This window comes from Heterocephalus glaber, unplaced genomic scaffold (assembly GCF_053883595.1).
Source record: "Heterocephalus glaber isolate CG9 unplaced genomic scaffold, H.glaber_assembly_v1.0 deba00000594, whole genome shotgun sequence".
NCBI lineage: Eukaryota > Metazoa > Chordata > Mammalia > Rodentia > Bathyergidae > Heterocephalus > Heterocephalus glaber.
The window spans coordinates 32,891,336-32,908,501 of record NW_028258151.1 but is presented as its reverse complement, the minus strand read 5'-3'; the positions used below and the strand labels follow the sequence as shown (position 1 = coordinate 32,908,501).

General features: G+C 59.5%; 1 protein-coding gene across 6 annotated transcripts; it reads left to right on the top strand.

The window, feature by feature from the left end:
- Positions 1–986: 986 nt before the first annotated feature.
- On the top strand, positions 987–15,914 carry Chst1 (carbohydrate sulfotransferase 1). 6 transcript variants are annotated; one of them, XM_013074974.3, is made up of 4 exons: positions 987–1,305; positions 12,379–12,473; positions 12,880–12,988; positions 13,796–15,914. In XM_013074974.3, exon 4 carries the CDS (start codon positions 13,838–13,840, stop codon positions 15,071–15,073), a length of 1,236 nt encoding a protein of 411 aa, XP_012930428.1. In that variant the 5' UTR covers positions 987–1,305; positions 12,379–12,473; positions 12,880–12,988; positions 13,796–13,837; the 3' UTR covers positions 15,074–15,914. The 6 variants fall into 6 exon arrangements, with proteins under 6 accessions (XP_012930428.1, XP_087061798.1, XP_012930429.1 ...); XM_087205672.1 differs by having other exon boundaries at positions 1,009–1,305; positions 12,379–12,660; XM_013074975.3 differs by lacking the exon at positions 987–1,305 and adding an exon at positions 1,612–3,843.
- Positions 15,915–17,166: the final 1,252 nt, after the last annotated feature.

Genomic DNA, 17,166 nt, shown 5'->3' with positions numbered 1-17,166 from the left:
GAGACCATGAGGTAGGGATGGAGACAGACTGCCTCTGCCCCAGGATAATCTCTTGGTCTGAACCGAGGAGCTCAGAGGTCCAGCCAGCCAAATCACCTGCCCATTCTCCAGATGAGGAGAGGGCCCAGAGTGGGCAGCCTGGGCCACTGTCAGACCCGGTGCCGGAGCCGGCATTCCCTCTGTAGTCCAGGTCCCCGGGCCACTCGGTATTGCTCCACCTGTTTATCTTGCATCTCCACTGCTCACCAGGTCAGGGGATGGTTTGTCTTGTCACCAGCCAGCCCTTGGTGCCCCTGTGGGCCTGGCCTGTGGGAGATGCTCAGCCAATATTTGCGCAGACAATGAAAGACCACAGCGCCTGGCCTGCTTGCTCTGCCCCAGTCGCCGGCGCATCTGAGCCAGTGGCTCCAGGTTCCCGCGTAGGAGCCTGGTAGCCAGGGCGGGGTGGAAGACGCCGGTCTGCAAATGTCCCCCAGTGCCTCTAAATCACCCAGTCCTGCCCAAGACAGACACCTGGAGCAGGGACAAATGACCCATTTCCACACTCGAGAAGAAAAAGGGCAGGGGAGTAGGGTAGGCTAGGGATGCGGGTTGAGGCACTGGCAGTGTGAGGAGGTTGGCTCGGGTTCTGGGCCTCGGAGCCTCTCTTCTCACTGTACGGGCCGGGCAGGGGAAGGGGTCGATGAAGGCTGCGGGCGGGGCTGGAGCTCCAGCTGACTTTGGGGACGAAGGCGCCCAGGCGCAAGGCTCGGGCAGCGCAGAGAGCAGCGCCCACGGGCCTGGGGTGGCCGGAGGGAGGGTGGGCGTGGCGGCCCGTAGGCGGCGGTGGCGGGGTGCGGTCTGCCCCGGGTGTCCCAAGCGCTCGCGGCCGGCGGGGCGGTGCGGGGGGCGGGAGCCCGCCGAAGGGGTGGGGACGCGAGGGGCGGTCGGTCGGGGGTGGAGCCGGGGCCGCAGCGCCCGCCGCTCGCTCGGCGCTGAAGCGCCGCCGCCGCCGCTCTCGGCTGGGGACGCGAGGCGGGCGCTCCGCAAGGCTCCTCGCCTGCGGCCGCTGCTCCCGCCGGCGCCTGGGCTGCGGCGCTCCGGCCCTGGCCCCGTGGCGTCCCGCGCACCTCCAGCCCGGCGCCCAGGCCAGATCCCTGCCGTGCCCAGGACGCCCTCCGCCTCTGATCGCCCGGCTTGCGCCCCGGGCCACGGAGGCCGAGCAGCAGTCGCGGCGGAGGATGCCCCGGCGAGCCTGAGTCCGGACCCGAAGATGCAGCCGGCGCGGGGCGCTGCAGTCGCGGCTCCTGGCGCAGCCCCGACCAGGTAGCGGCCGGGCCCGGGGCGGGCGGCGCGGACTCGGCTGCAGCCGCGGGAGGGCGCGGGCCGGGGAGCCGCCCCTCGCCGGGGACCGGAGCTGCCGGAGGACGCGGAGGGGCGGCGGGGCCGGCGGAGCCGCGACCACCCCCGCCTCCATTGGGGAGGGCGGCAAACTTGAGGCGCGCGGCGGCCCCGGGGCGCTCGGGTGTGCTCCGCTGCGGAGTCCACTCGGGCTGACCCGGGCTCGCCATCCTACAGCCCGGGGCCGCCGGGCGCCCGCAGACGCTGTGGTCCCCGCGCCTGCCGTAACTTTCCCAGCCTGGGTGCGCCGAGGCGGGGGCTGCACCGGAGGCGGGGCGGGGGCTGCGCTCTGCTTCCTGCTCCCACCGGGCCCCGCGCCCGCACCCACCACGCTGAGATGCGCTGGGCCCTGTGGGGTCGGGGCTGCCGGATGGTGCAGCCGGGCAACCCTCAGGCTTGCTCTTCTACGGGGGCATCCGGAAGCTGCTGTTCAGGGCTCCAGGTACTCAGCGCCTGCCTTCATGGTGATAGGTCTGCCCGGGATACTAGGGGTTAAACGGCCAAGCAACCTGAGGGCCGGAAAACCTCATGGTCTTCCCAGGTTGGCATCTTGGCCTGATTGCAGAAGCTACATGTGACCCCTCTCCCAACCCCAGACCTGCCCTTTCCCAGGTTTGGTCCCCCGCTCTAGGGCTGGTTTCCTCCTGCTGGACTTGAAAACTGCTCCTAAGCAGGAGGCCCCTGGGAAGGGCTTGCCACGGGACTTGCCACGGACAGGGAGGGAGGCTGGATCAAGGGAGACGGAGGTGCAGTCAAGGACAGAAATTCAGCCAGCATCTTCTGGAGGGCTGGCAGGAGCAGGGGGCAGAGGACACCCAGAACGGAGGAGGAGGTGGCACCCGGGCTGGGAAGGAACCACTTTAACAAGCCAAAGGGAACAGGAGGCGAAAGAGGCAAGCAGTGGTCAGGTATCGGGGAGCTCTGTTCCAGGGTTCCTCTGCCCCGCAGGTGGGGCCTGCCTGGTCAGGCTGCCCTTACCTGGGCCGGCAGTTCCCCGGCTCTGTCCTCAGCAGCCCAACACTTGCAGGGATCAGGATGACCCTGTTTCTTTTTCAAAGTGCTTTCACCGTTGTGACTCACACATGGATTCACCAGGGAGGTATCAAGCTTCCAACCTATTCCATTCCCCTCCCTCCTGGGTCTGCGGGAGCTGCTGGGGAAAGGAGGGGGCGGGTTGCCTTTGGGCCTGAGACCCCTTCGGGAGGCCAGGAGCTGGCACTGCCAACTTTCAAGGCCTGACAGGGTGGGTGAGTGACCCACAGCCAGGCCAGCTGCTGTGGTGGGCAGGAGAAGGATGGGCTGCATGACTAAGAGGAAGCCTTTGCCACTTATCCTCCTGCCCTGCTGGGGCTTTTAAATCACACCCTCTTTCCCTGTAGTTGCACCCAGCCACCGCCTCTCAAAGCAGACCCTCCATCCGCATTTCCCTCTTTCTGAGTAGTTGCAGTCCACTTGGCTGGAGGTTTCCTCCTCAGCACTGAAGTCCAGCTCCCCTGGAAGACAGTTGCTGTTTGCCCTGGCCTCTGAGCCACCTCTGCCAGGTGCAGGCTGCCATTTCTGGGAGGGGTGTGGACCCCCAACCCCGGGCACTAGTCCAGAGGAAGTTTGGGGCCGAGGTGCTGGTGTTGGGTGTCAGGCTGCACCGGAGGAGGGGCATCGAGTCTGAGGGGGTCCAGGTGCCTGGAGGGGCCAGGTTCATATCCCGGGTTCCCCACCCTCCGTTGTCTCCATCCCTTATACACTGTGGGTCTCCCTTTACTTTCCCAACTCCACTCTGCACTGGTGTGGGGAGGGAGCATTTGATATTCATAATCTGGTTCAGAGAAGGTCCCGAAGCCCTGAGTCACTGTATGGTTTCCATGGAAACAGACTTGTTCGGTGGACTCGGTGTAGCGCGGCACTGATGGTGGGGGAGAAGGGAAACATATAGTAAAATCAGGCTCCACAAGTGTGGCAGGAGCTGGACCAACTCCCCTTCCTGGGGAAGATGGGGGTGGCAAGGCTCTGGCTCCCTGGGGGGAGGGCTGCCCCTCTCCCCCGTTGGTCTCTGTGTTGGAGCCAACCAGCTGGCAGGCTGCTGTCCCTCCCTGCACCTTCTGGCTAGGTGCCAGGGCTTGAAGCTTCCCCTCAATGCCTCAGTTTCCTTCTCTGTAAAACAGGGACAGTGAGAGTATCTATCTCACAGGGCTGTGAAGGTCAAATGTGTTAATATGCGGAATACACGTAGAACAACACCATAGTAAGAGCGCAGTGTCACGGTTACTCATTAAGTCAGGGGACTGGTTCACCTGGATCCCTCTCCCTGTCCCAGCAGGTGGTCCTGGCATCTGCGTGGGTTGGCCCTGAGCAGTACCTCTCCGTCCCCTGCTGGGCATCGACATCCATTTCTTCCCACAGAGACTTTATTTTGGATCGTGCTGGGCTGGCACCGAGCTAGGCAGTCCTGGCTCTTGTTCAGACCTGGTGAGTCCAGATGCTTGGGTGTTTTCCACTTGAGTCCCCTGGGGGAGGGCTGGTCACAGAGCGCCTTAGGGTTGGGGCAGAGGAAAAAGGACAAATGAGATCCAGGCAGAGACAGGGCCCTCCTGACAGAGGGATGAGATTGGGTGGGGAGGCCACGTGTCCTGACCCTGGCAAGGCTGGTCCACCTGGCCGGGGGCGCGTCTCCCTCTTGAGGATCAGCCAGCGGGGGCTTCAGGCTTCCTGCTGTGGTCCCGGCTCGGAGCCTCTCTGCCTTACTTGCTGCCAGTGTGTCCTACAATCTGGACCGGCTGGGGCAGGGAGAAGCCTTACCCCGGCAGTGCCTATCCCCAGCATCTCGGGGCATGGCCTGAGGAGACCTGGGGTGACCGTGAAGGCCAGTGTCCCTTCCCCGCTGTCCTGTGGCCCCAGCTTGGAGCTCCCTAAAGCCCCCCTCCATCATGCCAGATGTCAGAGCAGTACGCACCCTGCTCACCCCTGCCCCTTCCTTCTATTTTATCGATGGAAAAACTGAGATTCCTGGGCTCTGCTTGTTTGGCCAGACCCTAAGGTGGCTGTGGCTTCTCCAGCATCCGCATCAGCCTTGGGGATACCCTCCTCTTCCTGGGCTCTCCAGGCAGCTCCGGCAGCTGCCCAGCAACCCCGCCCCCCCACCGCCGGCTCTGCTTCCTGCCAAGGTTCTTCCCCCCAGGTCTCTCTGGACCTCTTTGTTGTCCTCATTGGTGTTCACAACACCTTCCAATTTAATATCCTCTGCAAATTTCATTAACGGACTGTTTACTCCCTCTCTCAGGATCATTAATGAAGATGTTAGATAGGATGTGACCCAGCGCCAGCTTGACGGCCCTGCCCCACACCCAGCTCTGCCTCCTAGCCCCTTCCCCGGGGACCCTTGGGACCTGGCCCTTCCTGCTCTTGGGTCCCCTGACAAATGCTTAAGGCCTAGTCTGTTTGAATTAACTTTGTGAGATTACTCGGGGCGCTGTATCAAAAGCTTTGCTAAAAATCAAGATATATTACCTTGCCTGCATTTCCTTCATCTACCAGTCTTGTAATTCTATCAAGAAAGCTATCAAGTTTGTCAGGCATGATTTGTTCTTTATAAATCCCCCCCGGTGCCTAGTGGGGCACAGGGTTCCCGAGTTTTCTAAATGTTTAGAGATTCCCCTTCGTGCTTGCGCCTTGATTAGAGCCAGAAGACTATGGGCTGGGAAAGATCTGGAAAGCTGTCTGCTTCACCGGGATGGGGAGGAAGCAGCCCATGGCCTCTCTGGTCTCTGCGGTGACAGTGAGTGGTTTAGGACCTCTCCGCCCACTGACACCCCTGCAGTGTGCTGGGGACCCCAAGCTAGGTGCTGGGCAGAGATGGGTGGAGGGGTCCCTGGTGCTGTCCTTCAAGGGTTCTGCAGGGCAGAGGAAATGACGGAGCCTGACGTCTCTGACATTCTGGAGGTCCCACTAATTGAGTGATGGCTGCAGACCAGTCACTTTGCTGGGAGCTTTCTGTGCTTGATCTCGGTTGAGTCTGGGGAGTGGGCATGGCCTCCCCTGCCCTCTGGCACTCAGAGGGCAAAGCTGCCCAGGACCGCAGGGCTGGCTTTCACCTTCTGCAGCACAGTGTTGCAGGAGGTCCGAGTGGGGAAGGAAGGCAAGGCCTGGAGGCAGGGGTAAAGTGTGGGGAGGCGAGCACACACCACGCACACCGCCTCGTTCTGTTCTCCGCCTTGCCCTGCCTGTGCCGTGGGAGCAGCTCCTTCACCTTCTGAGCCTCACCTGGGAAGTAGACGCAGCTGCAGTCCATAGCCCTGGACTCGCAGAGGGTCCACTGTGGTGATGCATGGCAGGTGTCCCCCATGGGGCTGGGGCTGGAGAGCAGCTGCCAGTTGGCTTATCACGGAAGCCCCTTTGCTGTCTGCTGAGAGCCATTCATCCCTTTGCCCATGTGCCTCATGGGGGACTCTTCCTAATGCTTGTTACCCAGGGGACTGAGGCGGTGGCAGCCTGGCGCAGGCATGTCCTGTTCCAGATTACTTCTAGCCAGGTGCTCATGGAGACCTTCTCGGTGGCCTCCTGGTGGCATGGGGTTGGGGCATTCCTGGGCTCCTCGGCCATAAAGCCCCTCAAGCCTCCCTGTACTTACCTAGCCCAGATCCGAGGCCCTGATGGGGAGCTGAGCGGGTCCGGGCTCCTGCTTCTGGGGGCCCACTGGCCCCGTGTTCACAGCTGTTCACGGTAATCTTTGTTCTTGTCATTCAGCCGGGAAGGGTGGTCTTCGGGCAAGTGGTGGGATGGCACAGACCCGGGAGGGCCTCAGGTGACGTCTTAGGGACTCGATCCTGCACATGGTGGGTAGGTATTGGATGAGCCACTGTCTGGGTGGGGGAGGTGGCTGTGGCCAGGATGGGCATTAGTGTGTCTGGGAGCCTGCTGGCCACCTCGGTCCTGGCACCCCTGGCCCGTCTGTCTGGTGTCCCAGTTCTGGGTGATGTTCTTGCTCTTGTGACGTGGGGTTTAAAGCTCTATGCTTAGGGGCAGCTGAGTCTAAATCCTAAAGTGCTCGGACGAGTGTCCCCTACCGGCCCAAGCCTCACGGGGAAGGTGGCACTGGCAGGAGGCAAGTAGCCTCAGCTCCAGCCAGGTCCGTGGTCATCTCTGGGTGTCTGCACCTGTGGCCACTTCCGCCCGTAAGACTCAGGACCCTTGCCGGAGATTCAACTCAGTGGTTCTGCCGCCTGCCTCGCAAGTGCAAGGTCCCGAATTTGATTCCAGGTACCAGAAAAAAAAAAAAGACTCAGGGTCCCATCCCACCCCACATCCTCACAGGGCCGGCCCCTGTTGATATTTTCTTCCCATCCCTGAAGCTGGGATCCAGGGGTGGGGCCTCGGTACTATTCCCACTCGGCTGTGGCTTCTGGTGGGGGGGGTGGGGGGGGGACAGGAAACCGGGGCCTTTCCGCCTAGCGTCGGGCAGAAGAGTCCTGCCTGTTTCAGCCCAGCCTGAGACAGGGAACCAGCCTTCTGACTCATCTCTCCCCGGGAGCCAGGCACACTGGGGCCTTGTGCGGGGGCCGGGGGGGGGGGTGACTGACTCTGGGCCCAAGGCAAGACCACATGGCATCTTTCTTTCCCCAGTCAAGCCAAGTCTCTGTAGGCAGGGCAGTAAGGGGCCCCAGCCACCTGGACTCCCCTGGAGGGGGCTATGGCACATTTTTTAACTCTAACATTTCAGGCCAGATGCACTTGTGGCGTGCCCAGCCCTGTGTTGAACTGCTGGCATCACCAGGTGCCTGTCTCATGGCCCAAGCACCTGGGAGACCTGTGCTGTGTCCTCCATTTCATCCATGATGACCACAGGCCTGCAGAGGTGAAGCCTTCGCTCGGGCCTCCTGGCTGTGATGCACAAGCAGAAAGGGTCCCACCCAGGCCCTGCCTACCTGCCTGCCAGGCTCCTCCTCCAGTGCCTTTGGGTGACTTCTCCAGGAGGCTTGAGACACCCAGGTGTCCCCAAGGCCATTGCCCGTGGACACTGGAGTGGCCGAGATGCAGAGGGGCAGCTCTGCTGAGTGTGCAGATGTAGAGGACCAGTGACTCAGTGTGGTCGTCATGGGAATCATGGCAGTAAGGCTGTGATCCTACTGTGTTGCCCAGAGGAGGTGCTGTGGGGCCCAAGGACTCAAAATTGTACACAACCACCATGTTTGTGTTGGTGCCGGTTCCGTAGACTCCACGGTTCGAGTGGAGGTGGCGTGACCCCAGAGAGAAGCCCTGGGGCCCTCACTGGAGACCCTGTCAGGTTATGCTCCCATACTGCCCACACTGAAGGATGCCCTAGGTCCCAGGCCTCTGCAGCTTGCCTGTGGTTTTATTAGGTGTGAGAACTTCAGGTCATGGCTCATGGTAGCATGTGGCTCTGGAGACCTCTTGGAAGAAATCGGGTGCAAAGTATTTAGAGTAGCTGGAGGTCTCTTGAGTCGATAAGCTCTAGTCCTTATCTCATGGATCCCATGAAACATGTAAATACTGCTCCTTTCCCATTGACTGCCAGGAAGCTCTGACCCCTACGTGTAGCCCACAGGCCACTTGGCTCTTACGCTGACCTTGTTCCTGCTTCTTTCGGACTTTCATACTCTTCTTTTCTGCTTGCCTCATTTTCATCGCCTAATTTTCCCAGGGAAGAAAAAACCTTGCTGTTTTATGTTTTTGAGCCTTAACTAAACAAACATCTATGGTGGCTCAGTGTTGGCTCCTGCAGATCCGGGATTAAGCATTTCCTCCCCCAGCCTCTATCCCAGCCAACTCCCCCTTCCCTGTCCAGTTCCCTGCCCTTTGCTCTGGTTCCTGGCACCCCAGAGCTTTGGGGCCCCTCCATCCCGGCTCTGAGTCTGCTCAGAGAGACAACGTTCAGTTCCCTTTTTCTCCACTTTCCTTCCCCATCCCCCTTGGCCTTTATAAGAGTCCTGGGGAGGAGAGAGGGAAGGGAGGCATGTCCCCAAGTTCCGAGGGAGCTGTTCTCCATAACCCCAGCTCCTGCCCTGTCCCAACGGTGTCCAGCCAACTGCTGTCCATCACGGCCACCCAATCAGGGAGAGCCCAGCTCTAGGGAAGCAGCGGGGCACCTTGTAAATAGGAGAGGGAACAGCTGGTCAGCAGTGCCCTGGGTTTAGGACAGGATGGGCCCCACCCTGTCACAGCTACCTTTCCAGCTCTTGTGTGAAGTGGCTTCAATTCATCTGAGGATTATGACTCAAAGCTCCCCATGAACTGTCTCTCGGCTCTACCTTGCACGTCACACAGTTTCTGGTTCACGTCCCCAGTGTGTTTCTGCAGGTATATAAATATTTGTGTGTGCTCCTTATAAAACCAGAGATGGTGGTAGGTATCACACCTCGTTCTCTGGCCCTAGCTGTTTTGACTCTCTACATGGGATGCTTGTTCCTCGTTAGTACAAGCGGATCCCTGGAGCCCTCTCTGAGCAGTGAAGGGGTCAGGCCTCTGGGGCGGGGGCCTCCTCAGCTTCAGGAGGTCCCGGGAAACATATAAGTTGTGTGTGTAACATTGTGGGTACAAATGGCATTTTCTGGGACAAGGACTTGTGTTTCCCAAGGGGCCTGTGGCCCAGACAGAGTACAGAGCTGCCCCTGGGCCGAGCTGGATTCCCACCAAGCAGGGAGGGAGAACAGAGCCTGTGGGCCTCAGCCCGTGGGGCAGCCACAGATGATGCCGGAGCTGGGGGACAGTCAAAGACACCCCACTCTAGTCCCTTCTGGAAGATGCCTGGACATGCGCACTGCCAAGGGGGGCCCCGTCGGCTGCGAGGGTGGCCCAAGTGTGGAGTGGGGGTCTTCGTGAGATGGAGAAGCCCGGTCGGTCGTCAGAGCTGGGGCCCTCTGGTCTCTGGATCGATGGTCAGAGCCAAGGCGCAGAGGCCAGGGAGAGCCCTTGGCCACTCAGCCAGGGAAGGGTGGAGGCCATGGCTCCCCTGCGGGGACAGAAACTTCAGTGTTCTTCCCCTCCCGAGGAAAGAGGCCTCGGATGAGGCGAGGCTGCCTGTGGCTGCTGGCTCTGGAGTGATTGAGGAGGGGGGTGCGCAGCCGGGACGGGTGCTGTCAGCACACCTCGCTGCTTCCTGCGGCCTTCATCTCCCGCTGGCCACTGCTTCTGCTTAGAACCTGCCAGGCAAACGCCGGTCCAGGAGGCTGCACTACAGCCTCTGGCCACTAGAGGGCAGCAGGAAAGCCACTGCGGTGCCTAAGGAGAGAGGCGGGGCAGAAGGGGGTGGGAGAAGTCTGTGTGTGTCCCTGTCAGAGTGAGACCCCGTGGGCTGCAGGGTGATGTGTAATGAGGCACTTTCCCTGGAGAGAAGAGCAAAGCATTAATGATGATACTATTAATTGCTTTATAGGGTGCTTGCCTTGTGCTGGGTGCTGTCAGAACTAATTAGTCCTCCCAACAGCCTTGTTATAATTACTCCCACTTTGCAGGTGAGAAAACAGAGGCCCAGAAAGATTAAGACATCCAGACAAGCTCCCACAGCCAGTAAGTGGGCGAGCTGGGAGAGCCTGCACCTTAACTAAATGTCTGGAATTGTCTGAATCCTTTAAGAACTCTTCCAATTCTTATAATCACTGCTGTGATTGTACCCATTATGGATGGGGAAACTGAGGCTCAGGGGCAGCAGGTGAATCACCCAGGTGTGCATCCCTGCTGAGTGACAGATCCAGGCTGACATGGCTCACAGCTTGAGGCCTTAGCCCTGAACTTGAGCTTTTCCGAATCAAGTTCTGCTCCTCTCCCACCAGGGGCGCCCATTGGAAGCTGGCTGGCGCTGAGGTGGGAGCTTTCTCCTGGGCGTGGAGTTAGTTCACCATCTCCCCTGTCTTCCAACACAAAGGACGGATCCTGGGCTCCCGTGTTGGAGGCACGATGCCCTAGAGGTGGAGGGAGGCCATTCCTGAGTCACTGGAAGCCCAGAAGGGGGCCTGGGCTCCACCTTCTAACTTGGAGCCCAGGGGCATTGGGGAGGCTTTTGCAGTGGCCAGCGCTCCCTTGGGAACAGCAGGACCTGGCCCTGGGGCTCGGGTTTCCAGGGCAGATGCCTCCAGCATGCCAAGGACACTTGGCTAGCCCTGGACCTGCCTCTGCCAGGTTGGCAGGGGAGCAAGGCACTTCCAGGAGGGCCGGATCCCCCCATCTTCCTGTTCCCATGCCCTGGCTCTGGCCTCCCTGGGAGGTGCGGGTGGCCTTTGTCTGGGCTTCAGACACTGGCTCCCCAGTGCCCAGGCTGTGCCTTGTGAACCCCGCCCCCTGTCTTAGGGACAGATGGCACTGAGCAGAACAGCAGCTCCTGCTCCTGGCCTTACGCTTCTCTGGTGGGGGTGCAGAGAGAGTTAGGGCAACATGGCAGATGCTCCTCTTTGGAGAACCTCCCGGGTGCATTTTGTCTTGGGATCCCAGATTTCAGGGGATGTTGTCTCAGGGCTGAAATACCGGTGAGCCAGGGAGTAGATCCAGGAAGAAGATTTGTGTGTGGACTTCACAGCACATAGCCTGGCCTAGGGTCCTGGCTGTGCCCCTTTGGGGTGTGAGCTTGGGGAAGTCACCTCACCACCATGAGCCTTAGCTCCCCTCTCTGTACAATGGGCAGTGACTGTCGACCTCACAGGGTTGGCACGAGGGTGGGATGAGTGCCCACAGGAGGAGTCCATGCCTGGGGGCATGCTTGGGAGTGCCCATGAGGACTGGCCTTCCCTGGCACGATGTTACCCATAAACCCCGGGGCAGGGCTTGCCCCCCAGGAGAGCTGAGAGGTGTCTGGGACTGCATGCAGCCAGATGCGATGGTATTGCAACTCAAGGGCGGACTCCTCAGTACTTAAAACTGTCACCCGCACTACTGTTGTTGGCATTCCCTGCCCAGTTTCTTCTTGAATGCCGTCAGTTCCCTTTTGTCTTGGGCACTCGGGCAGAGGAGCGGCCTGTACTTGGCAGGGGAGCCAGGCACCCAGCAGAGAGGGTTTCGCACTCCAGGATGGGGGCTGCATCCCCTGCAGGCAGAAGGTGAAGTCAGGTGCAATGGGGTGTGGTGGAGGCTGTGGCTCTTCTCTGATCACTGGGAATCTGGACTGTGCTCTTTTCTCTATTTACTGCCACTTGGTGACCTGGTATGGATTTGTATCTATAGCGAGTCAAGTTTCATGTTGAAAACTGGACTCCCAGGCCTGGAGCTGCAGTGTGCCCTCTGCTATCTCAGCCCAGGCTCGGTTCCCCTCCCGAAGGCCAGCTCCATTTCCTCCCTTGGGGCTGATGGTGAGGGGCCTAAGCCCTGGCTAGAGTCTGACCCGGAGGGACTGCGCTTTCTGCTATTTCTTATCTGCTTCTGCATATTGCCTTAGTCTTTGAGCCTTCACTGCTCTCTCTATACCATGGGAGTGAGGAGCGGCCTCTCCTGTGGGTTTGTAGGGCTACCATGGTGCCAGGACTTGCGGGAGCCAGGGCAGGGGGCTGTGCAGGTTTGGAAAATGAAGATCCACTGGCCTGACCCCAGAGAAGCCACAGCAAATAGCAGAATGTGTGACAAATAGCACAGGTATTTCACCCCATCAGTCGTGAACGAATGAATGAACGGACCAGACAGCGAAGGGAAGGGATGCACTTCAAGCCTGACCCCTTCTGATACTCTTATGAAGGTCAGGAACCGTGCTGGGTCCTTTCAACAAATGCTGGAGGAACAGAAAGTTCGAGAAAGTGGGATCTCCTGGGGGTGGGTCAGAGAGCGTGGGCTCTGGGGAAACTTCTGTTTGGGGTTATAGTGGCTGATGAGCTCAGGCAGGCCCCCTCACCCCTTCACTGGGCTCTGTGCAGAGTTCTTGAGGGGGAAGAAATCAGCTCACGTGAGTAAAAGATGTGGTACTTTGGCAGTGCGTGGTAGAGGATGACCGAATCATCGCTCCCATCTTGGCGTTGTAACGCAGACTTGGTGCAGCTCATTAATAAGGTCCACTTCTGCTTTGCGTTTCAGGTAGCTGCTCTGCTCTCATCGGTGTGGTTGAGGAGGAAGAATCCCTCTTCCTGGCTGGCCCTCTGGAGCTGTGCTTTTGACCTGGAGGCTGGGGGGTGAGCCCTGTGCCTGATCTCCACCCCCATCACTGAACAAGTTGGATTTTGTCTCACTGATTTCAAATGCAGAACCAATGGGGGCCGCGCTGACTTTCAGGAGTCTGGGCACTCAGGCTGGCCGGCCTCTGCCCATGGGCCTTGTGCCAGCAGAGGGGCACAGGCTCATTGGGAGGGTAAGGGGGAGGTAAGTGAAGGTGAGATGTGGCCCAAGATGCAGGACCTTGGGCACCAGAGATGGCACTTGCTTGGTTGGGGCCCTGGAGTCAGTGATAAATCCAGGGGGCATTCGGGGCCCTCACTGCCTGGCCCTGGGGGCGGCCTGTGGGCCACAGGGCACAGGAGAGAATGTAGGAGGCGACCCTGGGAGCCCAGCCCTACCCTCAGGACTCTGTCTTCTCTGCAGGCTGCTGGCCACAGGGCTGCTGCACAGGCTTGGCCCGCAGGACCATTGCTGGCTTGGCCTGGCGACACTGGTGGCTGCAGACTGTCCAGCCTGGGACAGCCCCTCTTTGGTGAGTGTCGAGCTCCCTGGGAGCTGCCCAGCCTGCTCTCGGGCCGGCAGCTGAGCTTGCCTCTCAGGGATACCTGCAAGGTGCTCCAGCTGTCCTGGCCACACCCTGCCCTTTCCGCTTTCCACGATCCCTCCCCATCCCTCGTGTGCACGTGGATGGGCTGAGGCCAGAGCCAGGTCCCACCTGTCTCCCAGGCCAAGATGGGCTTTGCGGGAAGCTCACCCTGTGGCAGTGTGACCGTAAACCCTGGTGCCTGGGAAGGGAGGCTGCTCTGAGCCAGCTGCCTCTCGGACATTCCGGGAGCCTGGAGCCCACATCTGGAAGTAGCTGGTCACCCATGTCCACAAGCTGAGGGCAGCTCACTGTTCCTGGCCCAGTTGGCCTGGATACAATGTTGCGGGCCCTTCTGCCAGGGGCTGGGCTCAGAAGGAGACACCTGCTGTGACAGAGAAAAGAGAACTGGGCCCAGGAGATGGCACGGGGTGGCAGGAGGTGGCAGGGTGTGGCCTGAGGCTCCCCTAAGGGTCAGAGCTGGGTGGGGGGAGTTAAGCTCTTGCCCAGCGGGGCCCCGTAAGGAACTTGGGGGCTTGTGACAGGAGGCCTCTGCCTCCATCTATAGGTTAGATCTTCAGGTACAGTTTGTGCAGCTCCCTGAAGTTCCCAGGAGCCCCCCGGAGAATGGCAAAGTCTAGTGTTGAAGTGGCTTGGGGTTCAGGGGTGTGTGACGAGCCCTGGGCAGAGGCTGGATGTTTCCCTGGGCCCCCATGCCGTGGGAGGTGCCTGACCATGGGCCACCTTTGCCCACAGACCTCGAGCCGTGCAGAAGCAGCCCCATGAAGGTGGCCAGCCATGCAATGCTCCTGGAAGGCTGTGCTCCTCCTGGCCCTGGCCTCCATCGCTATCCAGTACACGGCCATCCGCACTTTCACCGCCAAGTCCTTCCACACCTGCCCTGGGCTGGCCGAGGCCGGGCTGGCCGAGCGGCCGTGCGAGGAGGGCCCCACCTTCGCCTATAACCTCTCTCGGAAGACCCACGTCCTCATCCTGGCCACCACTCGAAGTGGCTCGTCCTTCGTGGGCCAGCTCTTCAACCAGCACCTGGACGTCTTCTACCTGTTCGAGCCCCTCTACCACGTCCAGAACACGCTCATCCCCCGCTTCACCCAGGGCAAGAGCCCGGCCGACCGGCGGGTCATGCTGGGTGCCAGCCGTGACCTGCTGCGGAGCCTCTATGACTGCGACCTCTACTTCCTGGAGAACTACATCAAGCCGCCTCCAGTCAACCACACCACCGACAGGATCTTCCGCCGAGGGGCCAGCAGGGTCCTCTGCTCCCGGCCGGTGTGTGACCCCCCGGGGAGCCCCGACCTGGTCCTGGAAGAGGGGGACTGCGTGCGGAAGTGTGGGCTGCTGAACCTGACCGTGGCCGCCGAGGCCTGCCGCGAGCGCAGCCATGTGGCCATCAAGACGGTGCGGGTGCCAGAGGTGAACGACTTGCGGGCTCTGGTCGAAGACCCCCGCTTGAACCTCAAGGTCATCCAGCTGGTCCGAGACCCCCGGGGCATTCTGGCCTCCCGAAGCGAGACCTTCCGTGACACGTACCGGCTGTGGCGGCTCTGGTACGGCACGGGGAGGAAGCCGTACAACCTGGACGTGACGCAGCTGACCACGGTGTGCGAGGACTTCTCCAACTCCGTGTCCACGGGCCTCATGCGGCCCTCGTGGCTCAAGGGCAAGTACATGCTGGTGCGCTACGAGGACCTGGCCAGGAACCCCATGAAGAAGACCGAGGAGATCTACGGCTTCCTGGGGATCCCCCTGGACGGCCATGTGGCCCGCTGGATCCAGAACAACACTCGGGCCGACCCCACCCTGGCCAAGCACAAGTACGGCACCGTGCGGAACTCGGCTGCCACAGCTGAGAAGTGGCGCTTCCGCCTCTCCTACGACATCGTGGCCTTCGCCCAGAGCACCTGTCAGCAGGTGCTGGCCCAGCTGGGGTACAAGATAGCCGGGTCGGAAGAGGAGCTGAAGAACCCCTCCATCAGTCTGGTGGAGGAGCGGGACTTCCGGCCCTTCTCGTGAGGCGGGCGTGCGGGGGGTGGGGCGCCAGGGGTCGGACCATTTCTAACTGTTGCCTTATTTCCCCGCCCGCGCCCGCCCGCCCGTCTGTCTCGCCCGGCCTATCTTTGTGTCCTCCCTGCCCTCTGCCCGCCCTACTCCCTGCTGCCTCTTTTTGTCTCTGAAATTTGCACTACCATCGTAGGGGAATCCCTGGGGCAGAGGGCGGGAGAAGTGGGGGACGCCCCGCACCCCATGCAGACACACGGATGTTGGGTCTCTAGGTGGACCGTGATGATGTTTACAAGCACCCCACTCACACATGCACACAACGCACATGGGGACCGGTGGGGAGAGGCACCCCGACCCCCAGCCTCCAAGCTTTTGGAATGGATGAGTGTGGGGTGGGGGTTGGGGTTTTGCACTGTCTTACTTCTGCAAAGTAAGGGGATGGAAACGAAGGACCACCTCTGGCTGACGTAGGAAAGGGGTCTCTCCCTCCCCCCTCCCTGCTCCCCGCCCCTGGCACCCACCTTCTCCCTTAGAGTAGAGATTCTGCTCCCTCCTGCCGCCCTTGCCTGTCGGGGAGCAGGTTCTAACTGTGAGGTGAACGTGGGCCTTGTTGATCTTCTCCAGTCTGTGGTGATGCTGACTGTCTGTCTGTCTGTCCGTCTTAGTCTTGTGGCTGCCCCTGGACCGGCAATAACGGGTGAGTCTTCTTACTATGAATTTCTGGTTGATTTTGGGGTCCATCTGTGAAATTTCTTTGTGCCAAAAAGAAAAAAAAAAGAGAGTGGATCAGTTTGCTAAATGAACATTGAAATGCTTTATCTGTGTTTTCTGTAAATAAAAGTGTGCAATACTATCTGCGTGTGGTCGTGGACTGTTCTGAGCGGCCCAGAGCTGACCTGGGCAAGATCTGGTGTTCCTGGGAGAAGAGTGAGCCAGAGGCAGAGGTGGGAATTAAAGCGATGCCTTTCAGGAAGCTGGTCCCCCTCGGCACCAGCACCGGCACCAGGCTGGGGCTTCTTTTCCTTTCTGTCCTTGAGATGAGGTACCTTGTAGCGAGGGGAGGCAAAGGATGTTTAACAAGTGGTGTGGTGGAAGTGAGGATGAGGCCCAGGCTTCCTTTTTTCCTGCGAAACACGTTCCCCTTTAGTTGCTGGTCTGGGGCCGTGGTGGCTGGGGAAGGGACTCTTCGGAGGGAGGGTGGCTCAGCGCAGTAGCTGCTTAGCGACTGGCCTGGGAGTATTTTAACGATGGGTACAGGTTTATTGGCGTCTACTCAGGCAGAGGCTCTGCCATGTTTACTTCCCTCCCATCCTTGGCAGTCCAGCAGGTTCCTCCAAGCAGCTTCCCCAGCTCTTTTTTGCAAGAAAGCAGCTGGTCCCCAGGGGTGGCTGGAGGTCACAGCTTTGCTGGCCGGGACAATGGGAGGGCCTGGTGACTGGACGGCCAGTCGGAAGGAGGGCTTCCTGAGGATACTGGCCCTGGGCTGTATTGTAAGAGCCAGAAGGATGTAGATTCAGGAACCAGAGCCAATGCCTTAATTAATAGAAGCCCAATCAAGAGAGGCCATTTTCTTTTGGTTTTTCAAAAAAAATTTTTATTGAAGTGAAATAGACATAACAAAAACGTCCATCTTAATTAACCATGTGTAAGTACACACTTCATTAAACACATTCACGACATTTGCAACAGTCACCACCATCCATCTCCATACTCTTTTCATAACGTGAAACTGAAGTGCACACCCATTATACAGTGACTCCCCATCGCCCTCTCCCCTGCTCCTGGCAACCATTCCACTTTCTGTCTCTCTGACTTTGACTACTCTGAGGACTTTGTATGAGTGGAATCTTACAGTGTTTGTCTTTTTTGTAACTAGCTTATTTCACTTAGCATGATGTCATTAAAGTTCATCCATATTATAATGTGTCAGGATTTCCTTCCTTTTCAAGGGTGAATAGTATTCTAATGATATGCCACATTTTGCTTATTCACCCCTCAATGGACGCTTGTTGCATCTGTATTTTAGCTATCTGATTATGCTTCTGTGAACATGAGTGTATAAATATCTCTTTAAGATCCCACCTTTAACTGGGTGTGGTGGTACA